General features: G+C 49.2%; 1 protein-coding gene across 1 annotated transcript; it reads right to left on the bottom strand.

The window, feature by feature from the left end:
• On the bottom strand, positions 1–25,465 carry LOC131987032 (transcription elongation regulator 1-like). The gene is given in 24 exon segments (XM_059352182.1): positions 1–537; positions 1,131–1,231; positions 1,474–1,557; positions 1,671–1,850; positions 2,329–2,511; positions 3,784–3,948; positions 4,258–4,408; positions 4,722–4,840; positions 11,553–11,642; positions 11,804–11,939; positions 12,020–12,262; positions 12,641–12,729; positions 12,812–12,918; positions 13,623–13,823; positions 14,383–14,442; positions 16,991–17,233; positions 19,044–19,207; positions 19,209–19,303; positions 20,469–20,606; positions 20,608–20,622; positions 21,924–22,016; positions 22,018–22,062; positions 22,064–22,178; positions 25,419–25,465. Coding segments are annotated over 24 exon segments (3,066 nt in total). The 3' UTR covers positions 1–335.
• Positions 25,466–26,739: the final 1,274 nt, after the last annotated feature.

Genomic DNA, 26,739 nt, shown 5'->3' with positions numbered 1-26,739 from the left:
CACACACACACACACACACACACACACACACACACACACACACACACACTCTCTCTCTCAGCTGTCTTACACCTCTGGCTGCAGCCTCTCGTGGTCGGTCAGAGGTCAGAGGTCACCTGAGCAGGTGACTCTGTTGCCGGGCGACAGAGCGACGGCTCGGCTCCGCCTCCGTCTGCACGCAGCCCGGCGTTAACACTGCGAGGCCGCCACGGCCTGGGGGCGGGGTCAGTTCAGGGGCGGGGTCAGTTCAGGAGGCCTGTGGGCGGGGTCAGGGGTCGGAGGTCAGGGGAGATCATGCTCTGGCCAGAGGGGGCGTGGCTCGTGGCGCCGGTTGGTCACTTGGTGGATCGGCGGGTGGGCTCGGAGGCGGTGGGCGGCGGCGGCGGCCCGCGGCGGTCCAGGTCTTCGATGTAGAACATGATGAGCTTGCGGCGCTCCTCGGGGACGCACTCCAGCACCAGGTAGCGCTTATCGTTCTGCAGGATCTTCTCCACGTCCTTCAGGTGCTGCTCCGACTCCTGGATCAGCTTCCTCGACCTGACGGAGGACCAGGAGACACGGAGGACCAGGAGACACAAGAGGACCAGAGGACATGGACCAGGAGACACGAGAGGACCAGGAGACACGGAGGACCAGGAGACACGAGAGGACCAGGAGACACGGAGGACCAGGAGACACGGAGGACCAGGAGACACGAGAGGACCAGGAGACAGGGAGGACCAGGAGACACGAGAGGACCAGGAGACACGGAGGACCAGGAGACACGAGAGGACCAGGAGACACGAGAGGACCAGGAGACACGAGAGGACCAGGAGACACGGAGGACCAGGAGACACGGGAGGACCAGGAGACACGGAGGACCAGGAGACAGGGAGGACCAGGAGAGAGGACGAGTCAGAAAAAATGAGGAGAGGGTTAGGGTTAGTCTGTCAGGTTTAAAGCTTTTTATTTTGCACAATAATAAGACAAAAGAACAGGATAAACAAACAAACAAAAAATATATATAGCCGGTCACATTAGACGGTCACATTAGCTTCAAGATAAAAATGCACATTGTGTAAATATTGATGTGATAAATGGTCACTGTATTGAGATGTTGTAAAGGTGAGAGGTGAACAGGTGTGTCTCACCTGTACGTGATGAACTTGGTCTCCTTCAGCAGCGTCCTGAAGTCGGCTTTGGCTGTGATGTATTTATCTTTGATGTAATCCTCAAACTCACGCTGCCTCTTCTACAAAACACAGGAACTCATCAAACTAGAACACTGGACATCACCTGGACAGGTAGCTCTACCCTCCATACATCTATATATCTACATCATTATCTATCTATCTATCTATACATATATATATATATATATATATGTATAACTGTCATCATGAAGAGAGGGAGAGGAGAGAGAGAGAGAGAGGAGAGAGAGAGAGGAGGAGAGGAGGAATAAAAGTGGTGAGTAAAGAGAGGAGGAGGTCTCACTCTGTCGCTGGAGGAGAACTTGATGCAGCGAGGGTCCTCCTTGATCACCTTCTTCACCTCCTTCCAGGTGGTGGTCAGAGTGATCTGTAACAGACAGAGATCAGCTGGAGGCCTCTACGTTGTTTATTATTGTTGTTGTTGTTGTTGTTGTTGTGATGATGGCTCTCCTCCTGCTTCAGCACCTTTTTGCTCCTCACCATGCTGGTCTCATCTAGCAGCTGTCTGAAGTGCTCCTTCTTCTTCTTGGCCAGCGCCTCCACGTGCTCGTTGAACAGCTTCTCCTTCTCCTCGCGCTCCAGCAGCGAGGCCGACTCCCACCGGTGGTCCTTACGCAGGTTACGCCTCGTGTCCGACCACGTGGCGTCTGAGGAGCGCACCTGGGGACCACATGACCACCTTCATCATCATCATCATGACCACCTTCATCATCACCATCATCATCATCATCATGACCACCTTCATCATCATCACCATGACCACCTTCATCATCACCATCATCACCATCATCACCATCATCAGTTTTTATCTCTCATTGGATAGTTTATATCTCATTGGTTCTCAGGAGATAAATAAATAAATAAGTAAGTAAGTAAATAAATAAATAAAGGAGCTGACCATGTCGGACATGAGGAGTTAAATAAAGGAGCTGACCATGTCGGACATGAGGAGTTAAATAAAGGAGCTGACCATGTCGGACATGAGGAGTTAAATAAAGGAGCTGACCATGTCGGACATGAGGAGTTAAATAAAGGAGCTGACCATGTCGGACATGAGGAGTTAAATAAAGGAGTAAATAAAGGAGCTGACCATGTCGGACATGAGGAGTTAAATAAAGGAGTAAATAAAGGAGCTGACCATGTCGGACATGAGGGCCTTGAAGTGCTGGACGGCCTCCTCCCTCTTGTGCTGCTCCCTCTCTCTGTCGATCTCCTTGGTCTGCTCTGAACGAGCCTTCTGCACCTCCCGCTCCCTCTCACGCAGAGACGCCTCGATACGAGCCTGGCGCTCCAGCTCACGCTCCTTCTCTATGTCCACACTCTGCAGGAGGAGAGGAGGAGGAGCAGGAGGAGGAGGAGAGAGGGAGGGTTAGGGAGAGGGAGAGAGAGGATTAGGGTTAGGGAGAGGGTTGGGGTTAGGGAGAGGGTTGGGGTTAGGGGGAGGGTTAGGGTTGGGGAGAGGGTTGGGGTTGGGGAGAGGGTTAGGATTGGGGAGAGGGTTGGGGTTGGGGAGAGGGTTGGGGTTGGGGAGAGGGTTGGGGTTGGGGAGAGGGTTAGGATTGGGGTGAGGGTTGGGATTGGGGAGAGGGTTAGGATTGGGGTGAGGGTTGGGATTGGGGAGAGGGTTGGGGTTGGGGTTGGGGAGAGGGTTGGGGAGAGGGTTGGGATTGGGGTGAGGGTTGGGATTGGGGAGAGGGTTGGGGTTGGGGAGAGGGTTGGGGAGAGGGTTAGGGTTGGGGTTGGGGAGAGGGTTGGGGAGAGGGTTGGGATTGGGGTGAGGGTTGGGATTGGGGAGAGGGTTAGGGTTGGGGTTGGGGAGAGGGTTGGGGAGAGGGTTGGGGAGAGGGTTGGGATTGGGGTGAGGGTTGGGATTGGGGAGAGGGTTGGGGTTGGGGAGAGGGTTGGGGTTGGGGAGAGGGTTAGGGTTGGGGTTGGGGAGAGGGTTGGGGAGAGGGTTGGGATTGGGGTGAGGGTTGGGATTGGGGAGAGGGTTGGGGTTGGGGAGAGGGTTGGGGTTGGGGTTGGGGAGAGGGTTAGGGTTGGGGTTGGGGAGAGGGTTGGGGTTGGGGTTGGGGAGAGGGTTAGGGTTGGGGTTGGGGAGAGGGTTGGGATTGGGGAGAGGGTTGGGGTTGGGGAGAGGGTTGGGGTTGGGGTTGGGGAGAGGGTTAGGGTTGGGGTTGGGGAGAGGGTTAGGGTTGGGGTTGGGGTTAGGGTTAGGGTTAGGGAGGAGACAGTAAGTGATGTGGTATGATGTAATAATAATAATAATGTTTATAATAATAATAATAATAATAATAAATAATAACAACCTTGGCCTGTTTGTCCATGAACTGTTCGTAGATAATAATAATAATAATAATATTATAACAACAACAACAACCTTGGCCTGTTTGTCCATGAACTGTTTGTAGATAATAATAATAATAATAATATTATAACAACAACAACAACAACCTTGGCCTGTTTGTCCATGAACTGTTCGTAGATAATAATAATAATAATAATATTATAACAACAACAACAACCTTGGCCTGTTTGTCCATGAACTGTTCGTAGATAATAATAATAATAATAATATTATAACAACAACAACCTTGGCCTGTTTGTCCATGAACTGTTTGTAGAGTTCCTCTCTGAGTGCTGAACTCTCCACAGACTTGTAGCGCGAGTCGTTCTCTAGTCGCTCCTTCACTTTGCTCCACCGCTGCCCCGACTCCAGGTGCTGCTCCCCCAGGAGTTCACAGAACTCCTGCTTCACCTGTCAACAACAACAACAAGTAAACAGCCGGAGGCCGGCTCGTTAGTCGTCTTCTTCTTCTTCTTCTTCACTATCCAGCGTAATGCTGCCCTCTACCGGACATATCCAGACTAACTAACTTGATTAACATGATTTAAAGGAAATACATTAAAAAATAAATACATAAATAATAATAAATCCTGAGTCCAGTATTAGAGGTCCAGTATTAAATATTAAACGTTAAATACTAAATGTTAGATATTAGACCTTCTCTCCTCTGGACTTTATTCTGTTATTTACTGTGTAAACATTAAATATTAGATATTAGACCTTCTCTCCTCTGGACTTGGAGTCCTCCTTGTCCCTCTTCCTCAGCGCCGTGATGAACTCCACGAAGATCGCCTCGCGGTCCTTCATCTTCTCGATGGTCTTGAACCTCGGATCTCTGCCGTGTTTCACCGCAAACTCACTGAACGTCGTCCTGCAGAGACACAGACATCAGGGACATGAGGACAGACTGAAGACAGAGAGGACAGACTGAAGACAGACTGAAGACAGACTGAAGACAGAGAGGACAGACTGAAGACAGACTGAAGACAGACTGAGGACAGACTGAAGACAGACTGAGGACAGAGAGGACAGACTGAAGACAGACTGAGGACAGACTGAAGACAGAGAGGACAGACTGAGGACAGAGAGGACAGACTGAAGACAGACTGAGGACAGACTGAAGACAGACTGAAGACAGACTGAGGACAGAGAGGACAGACTGAAGACAGACTGAGGACAGAGACCTGGGGGTGAACTTGGCGTCCTCCATCATCCTCCTGAACTCGTCTTTTGCCTGCATCAGCTTGTTCTTCTTCTCCTTCCTCTCCTCCTCCGCTCGCGTCTTCACGTATTGATCGAACACCTGCAGGACAGAGACACGGAGAGACACGGTGAGACACGGAGAGGGACACGGTGAGACACGGAGAAACACGGTGAGACACAGTGAGACACAGAGAGAAACGGTGAGACACGGAGAGGGACACGGTGAGACACGGAGAGACACGGTGAGACACAGAGAGACACAGAGAGACACGGTGAGACACAGAGAGACACGGAGAGACACAGAGAGACACGGAGAGACACAGAGAGACACGGTGAGACACAGTGAGACACAGAGAGACACGGTGAGACACGGAGAGGGACACGGTGAGACACGGAGAAACACGGTGAGACACAGAGAGACACGGTGAGACACAGAGAGACACAGAGAGACACAGTGAGACACGGAGAAACACGGTGAGACACAGAGAGACACGGTGAGACACAGTGAGACACAGAGAGAAACGGTGAGACACGGAGACACGGAGAGACACAGAGAGAAACGGTGAGACACAGAGAAACACAAAGAGAGACACGGAGAGACACGGAGAGAGACACGGAGAGAGACACGGAGAGACACGGAGAGACACAGAGAAACACAAAGAGAGACACGGAGAGACACGGAGAGAGAGATGGAGAGACACGGAGAGAGACACGGAGAGAGACACGGAGAGACACGGAGAGAGAGATGGAGAGAGAGACGGAGAGACACGGAGAGAGAGATGGAGAGAGAGACGGAGAGACACGGAGAGAGACGGTGAGACACGGAGAGACACGGTGAGAGACACGGAGAGAGAGATGGAGAGAGAGACGGAGAGACACGGAGAGAGACGGTGAGACACGGAGAGACACGGTGAGAGACACGGAGAGACACGGTGAGACACAGAGAGACACGGTGAGAGACACGGAGAGAGACGGAGAGACACGGAGAGAGACACGGAGAGAGAGACGGTGAGACACGGAGAGAGACGGTGAGACACGGAGAGACACGGAGAGACACGGTGAGAGACACGGAGGGAGACGGAGAGACACGGAGAGAGACACGGACAGAGAGACGGTGAGACACGGAGAGAGAGACGGTGAGACACGGAGAGAGACGGTGAGACACGGAGAGACACGGAGAGAGACACGGAGAGAGACACAGAGAGACACGGTGAGAGACACGGAGAGACACGTAGAGACACGTAGAGAGAGACTGAGAGAGACACGGAGAGACACGGTGAGACACAGAGAGAGACACAGAGAGAAACGGTGAGACACGGAGAGACACGGTGAGACACGGAGAGAGACGGAGAGACACGGAGAGAGACGGTGAGAGACACGGAGAGAGACACGGAGAGAGACACGGAGAGAGACACGGAGAGACACGGTGAGACACAGAGAGACACAAAGAGAGAGACGGAGAGACACGGAGAGACACGGAGAGAGACGGAGAGAGAGATGGAGAGAGAGACGGAGAGACACGGAGAGAGACACGGAGAGAGAGACGGAGAGACACGGAGAGAGAGACGGAGAGACACGGAGAGAGAGACGGAGAGACACGGAGAGAGACACGGAGACAGAGACGGAGACAGAGACGGAGAGAGACGGAAAGACACGGAGAGACACGGAGAGACACGGTGAGGCACGGAGAGACACAGAGAGAGACAGAGAGAGAAACGGTGAGACACGGAGAGACACGGAGAGACACAGAGAGACACAAAGAGAGAGACGGAGAGACACGGAGAGAGAGATGGAGAGAGAGACAAAGAGACAAGGAGAGAGACACGGAGAGAGACACGGAGAGACACGGAGAAAGAAGGAGAGAGAAGGAGAGAGAGAGACGGAGAGAGACACGGAGAGACACGGTGAGACACGGTGAGAGACACGGAGAGACACGGAGAGAGACGGAGAGAGACATGGAGAGAGAGACGGTGAGACACGGACAGAGACGGTGAGACACGGAGAGACATGGAGAGACACGGAGTGAGACACGGAGAGACACGGTGAGAGACACGGAGAGACACGGTGAGAGACACGGAGAGAGAGACTGAGAGAGACACGGAGAGACACGGTGAGACACAGAGAGAGACACAGAGAGAAACGGTGAGACACGGAGAGACACGGAGAGACACGGTGAGACACAGAGAGACACGGTGAGACACGGAGAGACACGGTGAGACACGGAGAGAGACGGAGAGAGACGGAGAGAGACGGAGAGACACAGGGAGAGACACGGTGAGACACGGTGAGACACAGAGAGAGACGGAGAGACACGGTGAGACACGGAGAGACACGGTGAGACACGGAGAGAGACGGTGAGACACGGAGAGAGACGGTGAGAGACACGGAGAGAGACGGAGAGACACGGTGAAAGACACGGAGAGAGACGGTGATAGACACGGTGAGACACGGTGAGACACGGTGAGAGACACGTTGAGAGACACGGAGAGACATGGAGAGAGACACAGTGAGAGACACGGTGAGAGACACGGAGAGACACAGAGAGAGACGGTGAGACACGGAGAGACACAGAGAGAGACGGTGAGACACGGAGAGAGACGGTGAGAGACACGGAGAGAGACGGAGAGACACGGAGAGAGACACGGTGAGAGACACGGTGAGAGACACAGAGAGAGACGGTGAGACACGGAGAGAGACGGTGAGAGACACGGAGAGAGACGGAGAGACACGGTGAGAGACGGTGAGAGACACGGTGAGACACGGTGAGAGACACGGAGAGAGACGGTGAGACACGGAGAGAGACGGTGATAGACACGGTGAGACACGGTGAGAGACACTGTGAGAGACACGGTGAGAGACACGGAGAGACACAGAGAGACACGGTGAGACACGGAGAGAGACACGGTGAGAGACACGGAGAGACACAGAGAGACACGGTGAGACACGGAGAGAGACACGGTGAGACACGGTGAGAGACAGTGAGAGACACGGTGAGACACGGTGAGAGACACAGAGAGAGACGGAGAGACACGGAGAGAGACACGGAGAGACACGGTGAGAGACACGGAGAGACACAGAGAGAGACGGAGAGACACGGAGAGAGACACGGTGAGAGACACGGTGAGACACGGAGAGAGACAGAGAGAGAGACAGAGAGAGAGACAGAGAGAGACACGGAGAGAGACACGGAGAGAGACACGGAGAGAGACGGTGAGACACGGAGAGAGACGGTGAGAGACACGGTGAGAGACACGGAGAGAGACACGGAGAGAGACGGTGAGACACGGAGAGAGACGGTGAGAGAGACGGTGAGACACGGAGAGAGACGGTGAGAGACACGGTGAGACACGGTGAGAGACACGGAGAGAGACGGTGAGACACGGAGAGAGACGGTGAGAGACACGGTGAGACACGGTGAGAGACACGGAGAGACACAGAGAGAGACACGGAGAGAGACACGGTGAGAGACACGGTGAGACACGGAGAGAGACACGGAGAGAGAGACGGAGAGACACGGAGAGACACAGAGAGAGACGGTGAGACACGGAGAGAGACGGTGAGAGACACGGAGAGAGACGGAGAGACACGGTGAGAGACGGTGAGAGACACGGTGAGAGACACGGAGAGAGACGGTGAGACACGGAGAGAGACGGTGATAGACACGGTGAGACACGGTGAGAGACACTGTGAGAGACACGGTGAGAGACACGGAGAGACACAGAGAGACACGGTGAGACACGGAGAGAGACACGGTGAGAGACACGGAGAGACACAGAGAGACACGGTGAGACACGGAGAGAGACACGGTGAGACACGGAGAGACACAGAGAGAGACGGAGAAACACGGTGAGAGACAGTGAGAGACACGGTGAGACACGGTGAGAGACACAGAGAGAGACGGAGAGACACGGAGAGAGACACGGAGAGACACGGTGAGAGACACGGAGAGACACAGAGAGAGACGGAGAGACACGGAGAGAGACACGGTGAGAGACACGGTGAGACACGGAGAGAGACAGAGAGAGAGACAGAGAGAGAGACAGAGAGAGACACGGAGAGAGACACGGTGAGAGACACGGAGAGACACGGTGAGAGACACGGAGAGAGACACGGAGAGAGACACGGAGAGAGACGGTGAGACACGGAGAGAGACGGTGAGAGACACGGTGAGAGACACGGAGAGAGACACGGAGAGAGACGGTGAGACACGGAGAGAGACGGTGAGAGAGACGGTGAGACACGGAGAGAGACGGTGAGAGACACGGTGAGACACGGTGAGAGACACGGAGAGAGACGGTGAGACACGGAGAGAGACGGTGAGAGACACGGTGAGACACGGTGAGAGACACGGAGAGACACAGAGAGAGACACGGAGAGAGACACGGTGAGAGACACGGTGAGACACGGAGAGAGACACGGAGAGAGAGACGGAGAGACACGGAGAGACACAGAGAGAGACGGAGAGACACGGTGAGAGACAGTGAGAGACACGGTGAGACACGGTGAGAGACACAGAGAGAGACGGAGAGACACGGAGAGAGACACGGAGAGACACGGTGAGAGACGCGGAGAGACACAGAGAGAGACGGAGAGACACGGAGAGAGACACGGTGAGAGACACGGTGAGACACGGAGAGAGACAGAGAGAGAGACAGAGAGAGAGACAGAGAGAGACACGGAGAGAGACACGGTGAGAGACACGGAGAGACACGGTGAGAGACACGGAGAGAGACACGGAGAGAGACACGGAGAGAGACACGGAGAGAGACGGTGAGACACGGAGAGAGACGGTGAGAGACACGGTGAGACACGGTGAGAGACACGGAGAGAGACACGGAGAGAGACACGGAGAGAGACGGTGAGACACGGAGAGAGACGGTGAGAGAGACGGTGAGACACGGAGAGAGACGGTGAGAGACACGGTGAGACACGGTGAGAGACACGGAGAGAGACGGTGAGACACGGAGAGAGACGGTGAGAGACACGGTGAGACACGGTGAGAGACACGGAGAGACACAGAGAGAGACACGGAGAGAGACACGGTGAGAGACACGGTGAGACACGGAGAGAGACACGGAGAGAGACACGGAGAGAGACACGGAGAGAGAGACAGAGAGCGACAGAGAAACACGGTGAGAGACACGGAGAGAGAGACAGAGAGCGACAGAGAAACACGGTGAGAGACACGGAGAGAGACGGTGAGACACGGAGAGACACGCAGAGTGACACGGTGAGACACGGAGAGACACGGTGAGACACGGTGTGGCATACAGTGACGTGGTGTGGCGTGCAGTGACGTGGTGTGGCGTGCAGTGACGTAGTGTGGCGTGCAGTGACGTAGTGTGCCATACAGTGACGTAGTGTGGCATGGCGTGCAGTGATGTAGTGTGGCGTGCAGTGACGTAGTGTGGCGTGCAGTGACGTAGTGTGGTGTGGCGTGCAGTGATGTAGTGAGGCATACAGTGACGTAGTGTGGCGTGCAGTGACGTAGTGTGGTGTGGCGTGCAGTGATGTAGTGAGGCATACAGTGACGTAGTGTGGCGTGCAGTGACGTAGTGTGGTGTGGCGTGCAGTGATGTAGTGAGGCATACAGTGATGTAGTGTGGCATACAGTGACGTAGTGTGGTGTGGCGTGCAGTGATGTAGTGTGGCATACAGTGACGTAGTGTGGCGTGCAGTGACGTAGTGTGGTGTGGCGTGCAGTGATGTAGTGAGGCATACAGTGACGTAGTGTGGCATACAGTGACGTAGTGTGGTGTGGCGTGCAGTGACGTAGTGTGGCATACAGTGACGTAGTGTGGTGTGGCATACAGTGACGTAGTGTGGCATACAGTGACGTAGTGTGGCATGGCGTGCAGTGACGTAGTGTGGCATACAGTGACGTAGTGTGGCGTGCAGTGACGTAGTGTGGTGTGGCGTGCAGTGATGTAGTGAGGCATACAGTGACGTAGTGTGGCATACAGTGACGTAGTGTGGTGTGGCGTGCAGTGACGTAGTGTGGTGTGGCGTGCAGTGACGTAGTGTGGCATACAGTGACGTAGTGTGGTGTGGCGTGCAGTGACGTAGTGTGGCATACAGTGACGTAGTGTGGCATACAGTGACGTAGTGGTGTGGCATACAGTGACGTAGTGTGGCATACAGTGACGTAGTGAGGCATACAGTGACGTAGTGTGGCATACAGTGACGTAGTGTGGCATACAGTGACGTAGTGTGGTGTGGCATACAGTGACGTAGTGTGGTGTGGCGTGCAGTGACATGGTGTGGCATACAGTGACGTAGTGTAGCATACAGTGTTGTAGTGTGGCATAAGGTGACGTAGTGTGGCATACAGTGTCGTAATGTGGCATACAGTGTCGTAGTGTGGCATACATTGACGTATTGTGGCATACAGTGACATAGTGTGGCACAGTGACGTAGTGTGGTGTTGCGTGCAGTGACGTGGTGTGGCATACAGTGACGTGGTGTGGCATGCAGTGACGTGGTGTGGCATACATTGACGTAGTGTGGCGTGCAGTGACGTGGTGTGCCATGGAGTGACGTGGTGTGGTGGGTGTGCAGTGACGTGGTGTGGTGTGGTGTGCAGTGACGTGGTGTAATGTAATGTGGCGTGGTGTAATGTGGCGTGGTGTAATGTGGCGTGGTGTAATGTGGCGCGGAGACACGGAGAGACATGGTGAGACACAGAAAGAACGTGATGAGGACAGAAGGAGATGAGGACAGAAGGTGACGAGGACAGAAGGAGACAAGGACAGAAGGTGAGGAGGACAGAAGGAGACGAGGACAGAAAGGGACGAGGACAGAAGGAGACGAACCTGTTTCCTCTCTTTGGGGTTCAGCAGAAGGTAACGAGGGTCAAACACGATCTTATGGAGCTCTTTGTCCCAGGTGGAGAACGCAGACACCTGCAGAGAGACAGACAGGCAGAGAGACAGACAGGTCAGGCAGAGAGACAGGGTTATATAGGTTATATAATAATATAATAATAATAACAATAGTAATAATGATTATATATTTATATATATATATATATATATATATATATATAGTAGAGCGAGGATCTTACCCCTCTCTCCAGCAGCATCTCTCTGAACTGGGTCATTCTGGCCTCCAGAGGGACGATGGCTCGCTCTCTGGCCGCTCTAAGCTCCGCCTCCATCGCCGCCTCCTTCTCAGAGTCCGCCTCCTTCACCTCCTCCTTCCTGTGAGGGGGGGTCAGAGGTCAGATTCTGGTTCTGTCTTTGTGAACTCAAACGGTTTGACTGGGTCAGAGAAGACTTACTTCCTCTTCTTGGCTTTGGTGGGCTCCTCGTCCTGGTTCTCCTCGACAGCGACAGAAAGCTCCGGCTCCTCCTTACTGACCACCGTCCTCTTGGCGTCCTCCTGTCCTCTCTTGTGTGGAGGCTCCTGGATGTGTTTGTCTACGTCGGCGCGTCCCACCAGCTCCTCCGGTCGGTCCCACATGGACAGACGCGTGGTCGGGTTGTAGAAGAAGACACGCTCGTCTCCGGTCCACACCACGCACCTGAGGACAGGGACCATTAGGCTGGGTCTACAGGAGGGGGGCTGTGGCGTGGCGTGGGGTGGGGTGGCATACAGTGAGGTGGTGTGGTGTGGCATACAGTGAGGTGGTGTGGTGTGGCATACAGTGACGTGGTGTGGTGTGGTGTACAGTGACGTTGTGTGGCATACAGTGACGTGGTGTGGTGTGGCATACAGTGACGTGGTGTGGTGTGGCATACAGTGACGTGGTGTGGTGTGGCATACAGTGACGTGACGTAGTGTGGCGTGCAGTGACGTGGCGTGGTGTAATGTAATGTGATGTAATGTGGCGTGGCGTGGCACCATGGCGTGGTGTAATGTGATGTAATGTGATGTAACGTGATGTAATGTGGCGTGGTACCATGGCGTGCCGGGGATGGGGTTGGTGGCCACGGGTCGAGCTTTCTGCGCTGCTTTCTCCTCCTCGGTCATCTCTTCTTCTTTGGGCTCCTGGGTGAAGAATAAACATGTTTATAACCTATAACATATATTATTATATATTATATTTCCAGGGTGAGGAGTAAACTGGCACCTCCTTGTCGTTGTTAGTGTTTTCTGTTTTGTTCTCCTCGTCCTCCATCTCCATGGCCTCGGCCTCCTCCTGAGCCAGACGCTCCTTCAGCCGCTCCGCTTCTTTCTCTAAAGAAACACACGGTCAGCTCCACATCAGGATTATAGTTAACGAAAACTAAATAAATAACCTAAACTAGAATTGAAAAAACATTTTCGTTAATTGAAATAAAAATACAAACAAGAGTTTTTTTTAAAACGATAACTAACTGAAACTGTATTTTGTGGTTCCAAAACTAACTAAAACTAACTAAAATTATAGTGAAAATGTCCTTCGTTTTCGTCTTTGTCAACTTTTTTCATCCGTAAACCTTTTTGGTTGATATGAAATCTATTTCATCTATCTGGTTTTATGACTTAATAAACTTATTGGGGCTGAGATGGATCAGACAAAGGAAATAAAGGAAACATTTATTGTGACCTTATTGAATCTGGCACCCAACAAATACCCCATTACAAAACAACTACAACTAATAAAAACTAAACTAATAAAAACTAAACTAAAACTAATAAAAAATAAACTAAAACTAATAAAAAATAAACCAAAACTATAATCACTAATTAAAACTAGCAAACTCACTCTAAAAACTCATTAAAACTAACTGAATTTGAAAAAAAAAAATCACAACGAAATTAAAACTAAACTACTAAAAAATCCAAAACTATTATAACCTTGCTGCAGACTCAACAGCCGGTTCTGATAATTAAGTAGTTATTAAAACCTTTGTCCAGTGGATAATAAAATAAAGCAGTTATTAAAGCGTTGATCAAACCTTTGTCCAGCAGGGCCTGGGGCTTCTCCCAGGTGGACTCCAGTGTTCGGTTGTTGTAGTAGTACGTCTTCCCGTCGGCCGTCTTGTACTCGGACCACTCGGGGAGCTGCAGCGAGCCCGCCATGGAGGCCGGCGCCGCCGACAGCGCCAGCTGGGGGTGCATCATGGACACCAGGGGCGGGCCCATACCGGGCAGCATGCCTGTCAATCACCAGAGAGGACAGAGACAGTCAGCTGAGACTAGAGACACACACACACACACACACACACACACACACACACACAGAAGAAGACAACATGAAGCAGCGGAGGGACGAACAACTACTAAGAGTGTTTGTTACTGATGATCAGTTTTAACAGAGTTAATAAACAGACTGAACCTTTCTGACTGCTGTAATATCATCATTATTATTATTATTATGGCATGAGATAAAAACATGTTCGAGTTTTCTAATGTCAAAACTGTTTGTCACTCAAACATGTAGAACGGTTCTCTGCTCGTCTGTTAGAGTCGGACCACGCTGAGAGTGTGTGTTCTGTGTGTGTGTGTGTGTGTGTGTGTGTGTGTGTGTGTGTGTGTGTGTGTTCTGTGGATGGACCCAGCATTCAGCATTCAGCATCATGCCCTATGGGTCAGAGACACATTCAGTGGCATGCTGGTGTGGCATGGCGTGATGTGTTGTGGTGTTATGTGGTGTAGCGTGGTGTAGCGTGGTGTGGTGTGGTGTTGTTCGGCGTGTGGCGGTGGCGGCGTGGTTACCGTTGGGGCTGGGGCCTGCCTTTACACACGGGGCGCCTACTATCTGCATCATTGCTACACCTGAAAGAACAACGACAAGCAAGCATGTGACAGCACACTGACAGACAGAGATACTGGTGTTTGAGTATTTGAGATGCGTTTGTGATCTCTGTGTTCTCTCAGATTCACTATTTGTTCTCTGTGCTGACTAACTGCAGCGTCTGACTGTCACTGAGTGAATTCACTATGTTATTAATATTCACCATCACTACAGCTGGATGCAGAACAGACAGAGAGAGGAGAAGACTGAGAGAAGACACACAACAGAGAAAAAAGCTTTTCAACACTGAAGAGAAACTCAACGCTGCCACAAAAGCAGAACCGGCAGGATGAAGAACAGCTTCTTCCCCCAGCTGTCAGAACCCTCAACACCCGACACAATAAACTAATTCAAATCTGCAATACAAGTAATATGTGCAGGACATACCATCTACTTATGTATCGCCCCAAAAAAGTGTCATCAATTTTGAACCCTGTTGCGTGAGGCATCCTGATATCCCTCCATTAACGGTGCACCATTAACGTGCACGGGGCACCATTAACGGTACAGGGGGCACCATTAACGGTGCAGGGGGCACCATTAACGGTGCACCATTAACGTGCACGGGGCACCATTAACGGTGCAGGGGGCACCATTAACGGTGCACCATTAACGTGCACGGGGCACCATTAACGGTGCAGGGGGCACCATTAACGGTGCACCATTAACGTGCACGGGGCACCATTAACGGTGCAGGGGGCACCATTAACGGTGCACGGGGCACCATTAACGGTGCAGGGGGCACCACTGAGGCAGCATATATTTGTAATGAGGCATCCTAAAACTCCTCCACTGGTTAATAACGGAAATGTGGTGACAGGCCGAATTGTCTCACAAAAAACCAGCAGCTGGATTCTGACTGAACCAGAAGATCTGCAGCAGAGGCGTCGAAGTAGAGCTGCACGATTATTTTTGATCAATATTTTAATCACTATTATTCATCATGTTAGGGAAAACATCTGTATTTTTAATGCACTACTTTTAAACAAACAATAGCAACAGTTTTTAGTGTCTGGTGCTTGTTGTAAACAAACAGAGATCGCTAAGTGAACACCTGCAGCAGCAGCACATACACACTGTACTGCTACAGAGCTAACTGTTAGCCTGTTAGCACATACACACTGTACTGCTACAGAGCTAACTGTTAGCCTGTTAGCACATACACACTGTACTGCTACAGAGCTAACTGTTAGCCTGTTAGCACATACACACTGTACTGCTACAGAGCTAACTGTTAGCCTGTTAGCACAAACACACTGTACTGCTACAGAGCTAACTGTTAGCCTGTTAGCACATACACACTGTACTGCTACAGAGCTAACTGTTAGCCTGTTAGCACATACACACTATACTGCTACAGAGCTAACTGTTAGCCTGTTAGCACATACACACTGTACTGCTACAGAGCTAACTGTTAGCCTGTTAGCACAAACACACTGTACTGCTACAGAGCTAACTGTTAGCCTGTTAGCACATACACACTGTACTGCTACAGAGCTAACTGTTAGCCTGTTAGCACATACACACTATACTGCTACAGAGCTAACTGTTAGCCTGTTAGCAATTAGTAGACTGGACGCTAAGGGGTTAACATCCCCTCTGGCTCTGCAGCTGGGAGAGACTGCTGCAGGAGGACTGTGCCGCTTTGACTCATTCTTACTTCTAAACGAGCCTCCGGCCCCCCGCGGCTCGTTAAGAACGAGTCTCCAAAAGTCTCCAATAAAACCTGAAAAAGTCTCTGGATTTGTCTCCAGTCTCTAAGGGGGTCTGAAAGGTCGCTAAATATAGCAATAAAGTTGCTAAGTTGGCAACACTGCTTCACCTGCTTTTACAAATGGCGCGTGTTGTCGTCGAGTACTACGTCACATCCTGCTTAGCGTTCTATCCAATCAGCAACCAGGCTGTTTTCAGGGGAGAAGACGACTATAGCGGAGGAGCTCAGATATAACAGCTATAAGCTCTCAGATACTTTATGAATTTCATTTCTATCTGCTACAGAGGCTGAAAAATCTATTATTTAGTAGGAAGAGTTGACACTTCTGTTGGATTTACAGAAAAACTTCAGGTTTTAGGGGCTGATTTTAAAATCACCAATCAGAGGTTTTACAGGCAGTTTTAACAGCCGTTTTAGGTCTAAATGGGTTAATTTAATTGTGGCGGCAAAAATCGTGATCACGATTAAAAATTTGATTAATTGCGCAGCCCGACAGACGGCTGAGAGGAAGTAGAGCCTCACTGAGCAGAGCATCTGGTCCTGGTTCTGATCCTGGTCCTAGTCCTGGTTCTAGTCCTAGTCCTGGTTCTAGTCCTTGTTCTGGTTCTAGTCCTTGTTCTAGTCCTGGTCCTGGTTCTAGTCCTAGTCCTGGTTCTAGTCCTTGTTCTGGTTCTAGTCCTTGTTCTGGTTCTAGTTCTAGTCCTGGTCCTAGTCCTGGTTCTAGTCCTGGTTCTAGTCCTAGTCCTGGTCCTGGTCCTAGTCCTGGTCCTGGTTCTAGTCCTGGTTCTAGTCCTGGTCCTAGTCCTGGTCCTCACCTGGCAGAGGGATGTGCATGCCGGGCAGAGGCACCCTGAAGGGCGGCACCATGACGGGGGGGAAGGCGGGGAGGGCGGCGGTGGGCTGGGCCACGCTGTGAGGCAGCGCCGCCGGCAGCAGAGGCATCGTCTGCACCGCCGTCACCGGGGACGGCACCGTGGAGACCGTCACCACGGTTACCGGAGACACCGCCACGCTGGATGACACCGTGGAGACCGGAGACAGGTCTGCTACAACAGAGGCTGTTAGAGGAGGAGGAGAGAGGAGGAGGAGGGAGGAGAGAGGAGGAGAAAGGAGGAGGAGAGAGGAGGAAGAGAAGATGGAGGAGGAGAAGATGGAGGAGGAGGAGGAAGAGGAGGAGGAGAGGAGAGAGGAGGAGGAAGAGAAGGAGGAGAGGGAGAGGAAGAGGAGGAGGAGGAGAAGATGGAGGAGGAGGAGAAGATGAGGAGGAGGAGAAGATGGAGGAGGAGGAGAAGATGGAGGAGTAGATGAGGAGGAAGAGAAGGTGAGGAGGAGGAGAAGATGAGGAGGAGGAGAAGATGGAGGAGGAGGAGGAGGAGAGGAGAGAGGAGGAGGAAGAGAAGGAGGAGAGGGAGAGGAAGAGGAGGAGGAGGAGAAGAGGAGGAGGAGAAGATGGAGGAGGAGGAGAAGATGAGGAGGAGGAGAAGATGGAGGAGGAGGAGAAGATGGAGGAGTAGATGAGGAGGAAGAGAAGGTGAGGAGGAGGAGAAGATGAGGAGGAGGAGAAGATGGAGGAATAGATGAGGAGGAGGAGAAGAGGAGGAGGAGTAGATGGAGGAGGAAGAGAAGATGAGGAGGAGGAGAAGATGGAGGAGTAGATGGAGGAGGAGGAGGAGAAGATGGAGGAGTAGATGAGGAGGAGGAGAAGAGGAGGAGGAGTAGATGGAGGAGGAGGAGAAGATGGAGGAGGAGGAGAAGATGGAGTAGATGGAGGAGGAGGAGGAGAAGATGGAGGAGGAGGAGAAGATGGAGGAGGAGGAGAAGATGGAGGAGTAGATGGAGGAGGAGGAGAAGAGGAGGAGGAGTAGATGGAGGAGGAGGAGAAGATGGAGGAGGAGGAGAAGATGGAGGAGGAGGAGAAGATGGAGGAGTAGATGGAGGAGGAGGAGAAGAGGAGGAGAGTAGATGGAGGAGGAGGAGAAGAGGAGGAGGAGTAGATGGAGGAGGAGGAGAGATGAGGAGGAGGAGAAGATGGAGGAGAGGAGAAGATGGAGGAGGAGGAGAGAGGAGGAGGAGTAGATGGAGGAGGAGGAGAAGGGAGGAGGAGTAGATGGAGGAGGAGGAGAAGATGGAGGAGTAGATGAGGAGGAGGAGAGAGGAGGAGGAGTAGATGGAGGAGGAGGAGAAGATGGAGGAGGAGGAAGATGGAGTAGATGGAGGAGGAGGAGGAGAAGATGGAGGAGGAGGAGAAGATGGAGGAGGAGGAGAAGATGGAGGAGTAGGAGGGGAGGTGAAGAGGAGGAGGAGTAGATGGAGGAGGAGGAGAAGATGGAGGAGGAGGAGAAGTTGGAGGAGGAGGAGAAGATGGAGGAGTAGATGGAGGAGGAGGAGAAGAGGAGGGGAGGAGTAGATGGAGGAGGAGGAGAAGAGGAGGAGGAGTAGATGGAGGAGGAGGAGAAGATGAGGAGGTGGAGAGTTGGAGGTGGAGGAGAAGATGGAGGAGGAGGAGAAGAGGAGGTGGAGTAGATGGAGGAGGAGGAGAAGAGGTGGAGGTGTAGATGGAGGAGGAGAGATGGGTGTGTTGAGGAGGGAGTAGATGGAGGAGGAGGTGATGAGGAGGAGGAGTAGATGGAGGAGGTGGAGAGGAGGTGGAGTGTAGATGGAGGAGGAGGGGAAGAGGAGGAGGAGTAGATGGAGGAGGAGGGGAAGAGGAGGAGGAGTAGATGGAGGAGGAGGAGAAGATGAGGATGTTATTCAGAGAATGTGTGAGTTTTGTTTTCAGCTCCTGAATTTACAGATTTAAACAGATTTTATGTGTTAATGTGAGGAGCGTGCTGATTGGTTGAGAGGGCTGGTGGGCGGAGCTCCTACCTGCCATGCTGACGGAGGGGGAGGGGGAGGAGTCAGGGGAGGAGGTGAGTGTGCGGGTGGAGAGGGAGGTGGAGGGGGTGGGGGAGGTGCTGCTGGCGGTGGTGTTGACGCTGCCGGAGGCCGCCGCCCCCCCCACGCCAGGCCCCGCCCCCCCGGAGCCCGCCCACCAGCAGAGGGTTCAGCTCCGACTGCTGGATCATCTTCACGCCGTCCGGTTTGCTCCACGACGACTCTCGGGTCCTCGCGTTGTAGTAGTACGCCTGCAGAGCACACGGGACTTATTATAGTCAACTAACGAACAGAAACTAGAGAGAAACACATTAAATAACCAAAACCAGAAGAGAAAAACATTTAATAACCAAAACCAGAAGAGAAAAACATTAAATAACCACAACTAGAAGAGAAACACAGTAAATAACCACAACTAGAAGAGAAAAACATTTAATAACCAAAACTAGGAGAAAAACATTAAATAACCAAAACTAGAAGAGAAAAACATTAAATAACCACAACTAGAACAGAAAAACATTAAATAACCACAACTAGAAGAGAAACACAGTAAATAACCAAAACTAGAAGAGAAAAACATTAAATAACCACAACTAGAACAGAAAAACATTAAATAACCACAACTAGAAGAGAAACACAGTAAATAACCACAACTAGAAGAGAAACACATTAAATAACCAAAACTAGAAGAGAAAAACATTTAATAACCAAAACTAGAACAGAAAAACATTTTCATGAACTGAAATAAAAATAAAAACGAGTTTTAAAAAAATGTTAACTAACCGAAACTGTATTTTGTGGTTACAAAAATAACTTAAATTACAGTGAAAATGTCCTTTGTTTTCGCCTTTCGAAATAACCCTGTAAAGTTATGCTTTTTAAGTATTGAAAATTTGATAAAATGCTGCAGTCAAAATTACCTGAAAAAAGTCTAAATTACAAGACAAAAGTAAAAAGTAAAAAAAGAACGTGTTGTAATGTGTCCCTGGAGGCGGGGCTAACGAGTCCCTGGGAGGCGGGGCTAACGTGTCCCTGGAGGCGGGGCTAACGTGTCCCTGGAGGCGGGGCTAACATGTCCCTGGAGGCGGGGCTAACATGTCCCTGGAGGCGGGGCTTACGAGTCCCTGGAGGCGGGGCTAACGTGTCCCTGGAGGCGGGGCTAACGTGTCCCTGGAGGCGGGGCTAACGTGTCCCTGGAGACGGGGCTAACGTGTCCCTGGAGGCGGGGCTAACGTGTCCCTGGAGGCGGGGCTAACATGTCCCTGGAGGCGGGGCTAACGTGTCCCTGGAGGCGGGGCTAACTTGTCCCTGGAGGCGGGGCTAACGTGTCCCTGGAGGCGGGGCTAACGTGTCCCTGGAGGCGGGGCTAACGTGTCCCTGAGGCGGGGCTAACGTGTCCCTGGAGGCGGGGCTCACCTTTCCCTCCGGCGTCTTGTTCTCAACCCAGATCTCCTCTGCAGGGCTGAGTGTCGGGGCTCCTGGTGAAGGAACCGGAGGCATCCCGGGAGGAAACAGCATCCCGGGAGGAGGAGGCAGGTTCCCCATGGGCGGGGGGCAGGAACGGGGGTCTCTGCACACACACACACACACACACACACACACAGACACACACAGACTGTAAGGAGGCGGGGCCAGAACACAGACGGCCAATCAGAGTCCACTACCTGAACCTCCTGAACCTCCTGAACCTCCCAGGTCAGGAGGTTCAGGAGGAACAGACCAGAAGAGGTTCATCAGGTACTGGAGGTGCCAGAACGGACCAAAGCGCTGTTACAGACCCCTCCCCCTTTAACCCCTCATTTTTCACCAGTTTTAGTTTTAATTTCGTTGTGATTTTTTTTTTTTCAAATTCAGTTAGTTTTAATGAGTTTGCAATGAGTGAGTTGTTTTTATTAGTTTTAGTTCAGTTTTTATTAGTTTTAGTTGAGTTTTTATTAGTTGTAGTTGAGTTTTTATTAGTTGTAGTTTAGTTTTTATTAGTTGTAGTTTAGTTTTTATTAGTTGTAGTTTAGTTTTTATTAGTTTTAGTTGAGTTTTTATTAGTTTTAGTTTAGTTTTTATGAGTTGTAGTTTAGTTTTTATGAGTTGTAGTTTAGTTTTTATTAGTTGTAGTTTAGTTTTTATTAGTTGTAGTTTAGTTTTTATTAGTTGTAGTTTAGTTTTTATTAGTTGTAGTTGTTTTGTAATGGGGTATTTGTTGGGTCCAGATTCAATAAGGTCACAATAAATGTTTCCTTTATTTCCTTTGTCTGATCCATCTCAGCCCCAATAAGGTTATTAAGTCATAAAACCAGATAGATGAAATAGATTTCATATCAACCAAAAAGGTTTACGGATGAACGTAGGAGTTTCATTTCAGAGCTGATATCTAGACATTTAACTCGGTTTTATTCATCATGATTTTGGTATTATCAATGAAAACCATGTTAAATGTCCAGATATCAGCTCTTAAATTAAACTCTTATCAGATATTTGTGTTGTTATCATTATATTTTTTCTAAACAAATGAACCTTTAGTTGAACCAGACATTAAAATGAACAAGAAACTGAAGAAAACAAGGAGGTCTAATCATGTTTTTAATGACTGTATCTATAAAGAAAGAAAATAAACTGGACTGTATTGATATATGCGATATGGTCTTATATCAATATATTTTATATTGGATATGGAATATCTTTTATATTGATAAATCGCCCTACTGGTGGCGTCTGAGACAACACAAGAGGTTAAATTAATCTGACCGGACCGAGTCTCTGCTGGAGGTCCCAGTCTGGACCAGAACCAGGACAAGAACCAGAACCAGGACTAGAACCAGGACCAGATCTAGAACCAGAATCAGATCTAGAACCAGGACCAGCTGCTGGACTCACCTGTAGGTGTGGCGGTCCGATGGGGGGCGGCATGCCTCCGGGCGGGGGGATGGGCGGCATGTTGGGGTCGAAGGGCGGGCGTGCGAAGGGGGGGCCGCGGCGGGGGGCCCCTCATCATCCCGAAGGGGGGCGGCGGGGGGCCGGAGCAGCGGCGGCGGGCCCCGTAACACGGGAGTCTGAGCGGGCGCCGGGGCGGGCACGACGGGGGCGGGAGCAGGAGCGGCGCCACGGAAACGCACCGCCTGCTGCACCATTCTACACACACACACACACACACACACACACACACACACACACACACACACACACACACACACACACACACACACACACACACACACACACACACACAGAGTTATTACTATTTGTTACTGCGTCAGCGTTAGAGCTGCAACAATTATTCTATTAATGGAACAATAATTGATTATTAAATTAATCGTCAACTATTTTGATTATCCAATAATTGGTTTGAGCAGTTTTTTAAAGACAATAAGTCCAAATTCTCTGATTTCAGCTTCTTCAATGTGAATATTTCTGGTTTCTTTGTTCCTTTATGACAATAAACTGAATATCTCTTTGGTTTGTGGACAAAACAAGAGATTTGAGGACAAAATCTTGTGGTTTGGAAACACTCATTGAGATTTATTTACATTTTATTGACCAAACAACTAATCGATGAATCGTTTAAATAATCGACAGATTAATCCATAATGATAATGATCGTTCGTTGCAGCCCGACACTGAGATAAACATTGTTTTATATTATTTTATTATTATAATAACATATAAACAGCTGGAATGGCTGTTTGGGAAATATAGTTTTTTACTGCCTGTCAAACATTTTCAGTTTTACTTTGAACACAAAAAGCACAAAAAGTCACACGTAAACAACAACATATTGAGTCCAGAAGAAACGTTGGCGTATATTTTATATTCGGGACGATAAGTTGATCTAGTTATTATGATGTCAGACCAACAGCTGAGTGATTTACAGTAAACACTTTGTCCAGACTGAATCAGTCTCTCTGTTCTGACTGATAACAACCTGAACCATCCAGAATACAATAATCACTGCATGCAAACATGGGCTAAATAAAACATATATATAGTAATATATAAAAGCCTGTTTTTATGATGGACGCTTTTATTGTGAGAGGACAAAAGGAGACTTGGTTGAACTTACTCAGTGAGATTAAACTGTAAACGTCAACTATGTTTCAATGTTCAACAAGAGTCATGAGGCTAGTTTTCACACTAATCTTCATATTTAAATGAGTTTTGTGTTTAAATGAGTTTTGGATCAAATTAATGTCAGTAATTCGTGCGAGCAAGTTTTAATACAGTCAGACAGTTTCTCTTGTGTTTGTGTGTGTTTTATAAATGTTATTGAAACTTTCAAAATGACGTAAAAAAGACCCAAAAAAGACCCAAAATGACGTAAAAAAGACACAAAATGACTCAAAAAAGACCCAAAATGACGTAAAAAAGACACAAAATGACTCAAAAAAGACACAAAATGACGTAAAAAAGACACAAGAAGACACAAAAAGACCCAAAAAGACCCAAAAAGACACAAGAGACCATGATTTCACCGATACTGAAAGTCAGTCAGTGTTCAGAGGTCTGGTTCATGCCGGGACATTTCGTCTCTCCTCCACTATGAACGCTCCTGAAGAAGGTCTTTGACTTTATTTTTTTTGTTTACATTTTTGTATTTGATATTTTGATTAATATTGTTATGTTTGAACATTTTGGCACAAATCGAACTCCGTAATCATGTTTTTCATGTTAAAACTCGACTTTAAAAGTAAGAAAAGCTGTCAGATAAAAGTAGAGTACGTACAAGTATACAGTTACATTACCTTAAAGATACTTGTACTATATTTTGTACAGTACCTCAAGTACTGTATAAAATATACAGTTACATCAACTTAAAGGTAGAAGTAGCTCAAAAACTAACGTGTTCAGTACATGAGTTAATGTACTGAGTTACTTTCCACCACTGATGATGATGATAATAATAATAATAATAATAATGATAATAATAATAAAGGGGGGCGTCCCGGTGGAACACCTGGTGGACTCGTAGCACAGAGTCCTCTGACGGAGTGAAGGGCTCCCAGTGGGAACCTGGTGGTCTTTAGACAGGAGCAGGTGGGACACCAGAGTTTAAACCAGTCTTTACTCAGTCTCCTGGTGTAAAGGGAGCATTAGGCAGCTATACAATCATTTCATACCATAACAAACATAAAAACCTTGCATGCATGCTAAAAGTGATGCTTGCTCCCCTGCAGGACCTTTAGTAATGAAAACCAAACCGCTTTAGGAATTCACCTGTTGACAGATGTGCTGGATAAAAACAACTGGATTCACTGATTCAATCCAGTTTTTCTGCTCTGTAATGAAGGAAAACCAGCCGGTTCCACTCAGAGCCTTTCACTCTGTCTCCATCAATAACAAAAAACACAAAAAAATATCTTTAAAATAATAATAATAATAAAGTCAGACTTGAAGTGCCAGTGCTGGGGAAAAGTGTATCCCAGCAATCCCTCAGTGACACGAAAATGACAAAAAAAAGACACAAAATGTCACAAAAAAGACACAAAATGTCACAAAAAAGACACAAAATGTCACAAAAAAGACACAAAATATCACAAAAAAGTATTTCCATTGTTATTGTAACTGTCGGTTGGTGAACTGTAGCTTTATTAACTAAATATCTGGGTTCCACTCCGACTCAGAGCCGTTCACTCTGTCTCTCTGTCAATACAGCCCACAAACACATCTTAGATGATAATAAAGCCAGACTTGAAGTGCCAGGGCTAGTGAACCGTGTCTCCTTGTCTCCTAGTCTCCTAGTCCCTCAGAGCCTTTAACATCTTCTGGTTTATTTTAACCCTTTCAGCAGTGAACCGTGTCTCCTTGTCTCCTCGTCTCCTAGTCCCTCAGAGCCTTTAACCTCATCGGGTTTATTTTAACCCTTTCAGCTCATTAACCGTCTTTAACCCTTTGTTTTTATTTGTTTTGGTCTTTACCTTCATCACTCCTGGCGCTTATTAAACTTTATGCACTTTGAACAGTAATAATAACATCTATTAACATGATGATGATGATGATGTTGATGACGTCACAGGGGTCCCGGATGCTGCAGCTGTGTCTCTGCTAACTGATGAATGTAGCTTTAGCATGTAGCTATCCGGCTAATTACAGTCTGACCGTTAGAGTCTGTGTCTCTGTGTGTGTGTGTGTGTGTGTGTCTCTGTGTGTGTGAGTGAGTGAGTGTGTGTGTCTGTGTTTACCGCGTGCACAGACTGAGCTATGCTAGTTAGCCTGGAGCTAGTTAGCCTCGGCGGCTAGCTCCAGGCTAGCAGCGCCGCTACCGGCCGCCCCCCGGCGGGCTGCGGGCCGGGGGCCGGGTGTGGCCCGGGCCCGGGTCCAGGGCTCCGGGGGGACCGGGTCTGGGCGGGTGTGAGCGGGTCTCAGGTGTGTTCTCACCTGTTGTCGCTGAAGCCGAGGGTCTCGCTCTCTGTCTGCTCCGCCATTACAGGAACATGTAACCGTCTCTTCCTGGACACGCCCCTAAAGCCTCTCCGCTGCTCGCATTAGCTCCGTTCACATGTCAATCATGACTTCGCGAGCTCTGATTGGACGGTGTTTTTTTAAGGGAGGCCCGGCCGATCGCTGATTGGCTGCCGGTTTCTATCAGGTCTTTGTTCATTCAGACTGTTGTTGTTATACACAGACATTATTATTACGTGATATTAAATTCATTTCAATCTAATTATATTGTATTAAATTATATTAAAGTATATTAAATGTGTTGTTTAATATTATTATATATTATTATATTATATTAAATATTATATATTATTATATTATGTTATATTAAGAACACAAGAGGACACAATTACACATTTACTGCAGGAGAAACATTATCAGCACAAAGTGGACATGTCAGTAAAGAGGAGACTCGAGTGTTATTAACATAAAGTGGGCTTGTCAGTAAAGAGGAGACTCGAGTGTTATTAACATAAAGTGGACATGTCAGTAAAGAGGAGACTCGAGGGTTATCAACATAAAGTGGGCATGTCAGTAAAGAGGAGACTCGTGGGTTATCAACATAAAGTGGGCATGTCAGTAAAGAGGAGACTCGTGGGTTATCAACATAAAGTGGGCATGTCAGTAAAGAGGAGACTCGTGGGTTATCAACATAAAGTGGGCATGTCAGTAAAGAGGAGACTCGTGGGTTATCAACATAAAGTGGGCATGTCAGTAAAGAGACTCGTGGGTTATCAGCATAAAGTGGGCATGTCAGTAAAGAGACTCGTGGGTTATCAGCATAAAGTGGGCATGTCAGTAAAGAGGAGACTCGTGGGTTATCAACATAAAGTGGGCATGTCAGTAAAGAGACTCGTGGGTTATCAGCATAAAGTGGGCATGTCAGTAAAGAGGAGACTCGTGGGTTATCAACATAAAGTGGGCATGTCAGTAAAGAGGAGACTCGAGTGTTATTAACATAAAGTGGACATGTCAGTAAAGAGGAGACTCGAGGGTTATCAACATAAAGTGGGCATGTCAGTAAAGAGGAGACTCGTGGGTTATCAACATAAAGTGGGCATGTCAGTAAAGAGGAGACTCGTGGGTTATCAACATAAAGTGGGCATGTCAGTAAAGAGGAGACTCGTGGGTTATCAACATAAAGTGGGCATGTCAGTAAAGAGACTCGTGGGTTATCAGCATAAAGTGGGCATGTCAGTAAAGAGACTCGTGGGTTATCAGCATAAAGTGGGCATGTCAGTAAAGAGGAGACTCGTGG

This window comes from Centropristis striata, chromosome 15, assembly GCF_030273125.1.
Source record: "Centropristis striata isolate RG_2023a ecotype Rhode Island chromosome 15, C.striata_1.0, whole genome shotgun sequence".
NCBI lineage: Eukaryota > Metazoa > Chordata > Actinopteri > Perciformes > Serranidae > Centropristis > Centropristis striata.
The sequence above is the reverse complement of the archived record's forward strand: the minus strand, read 5'-3'. Positions and strand labels throughout refer to the sequence as shown.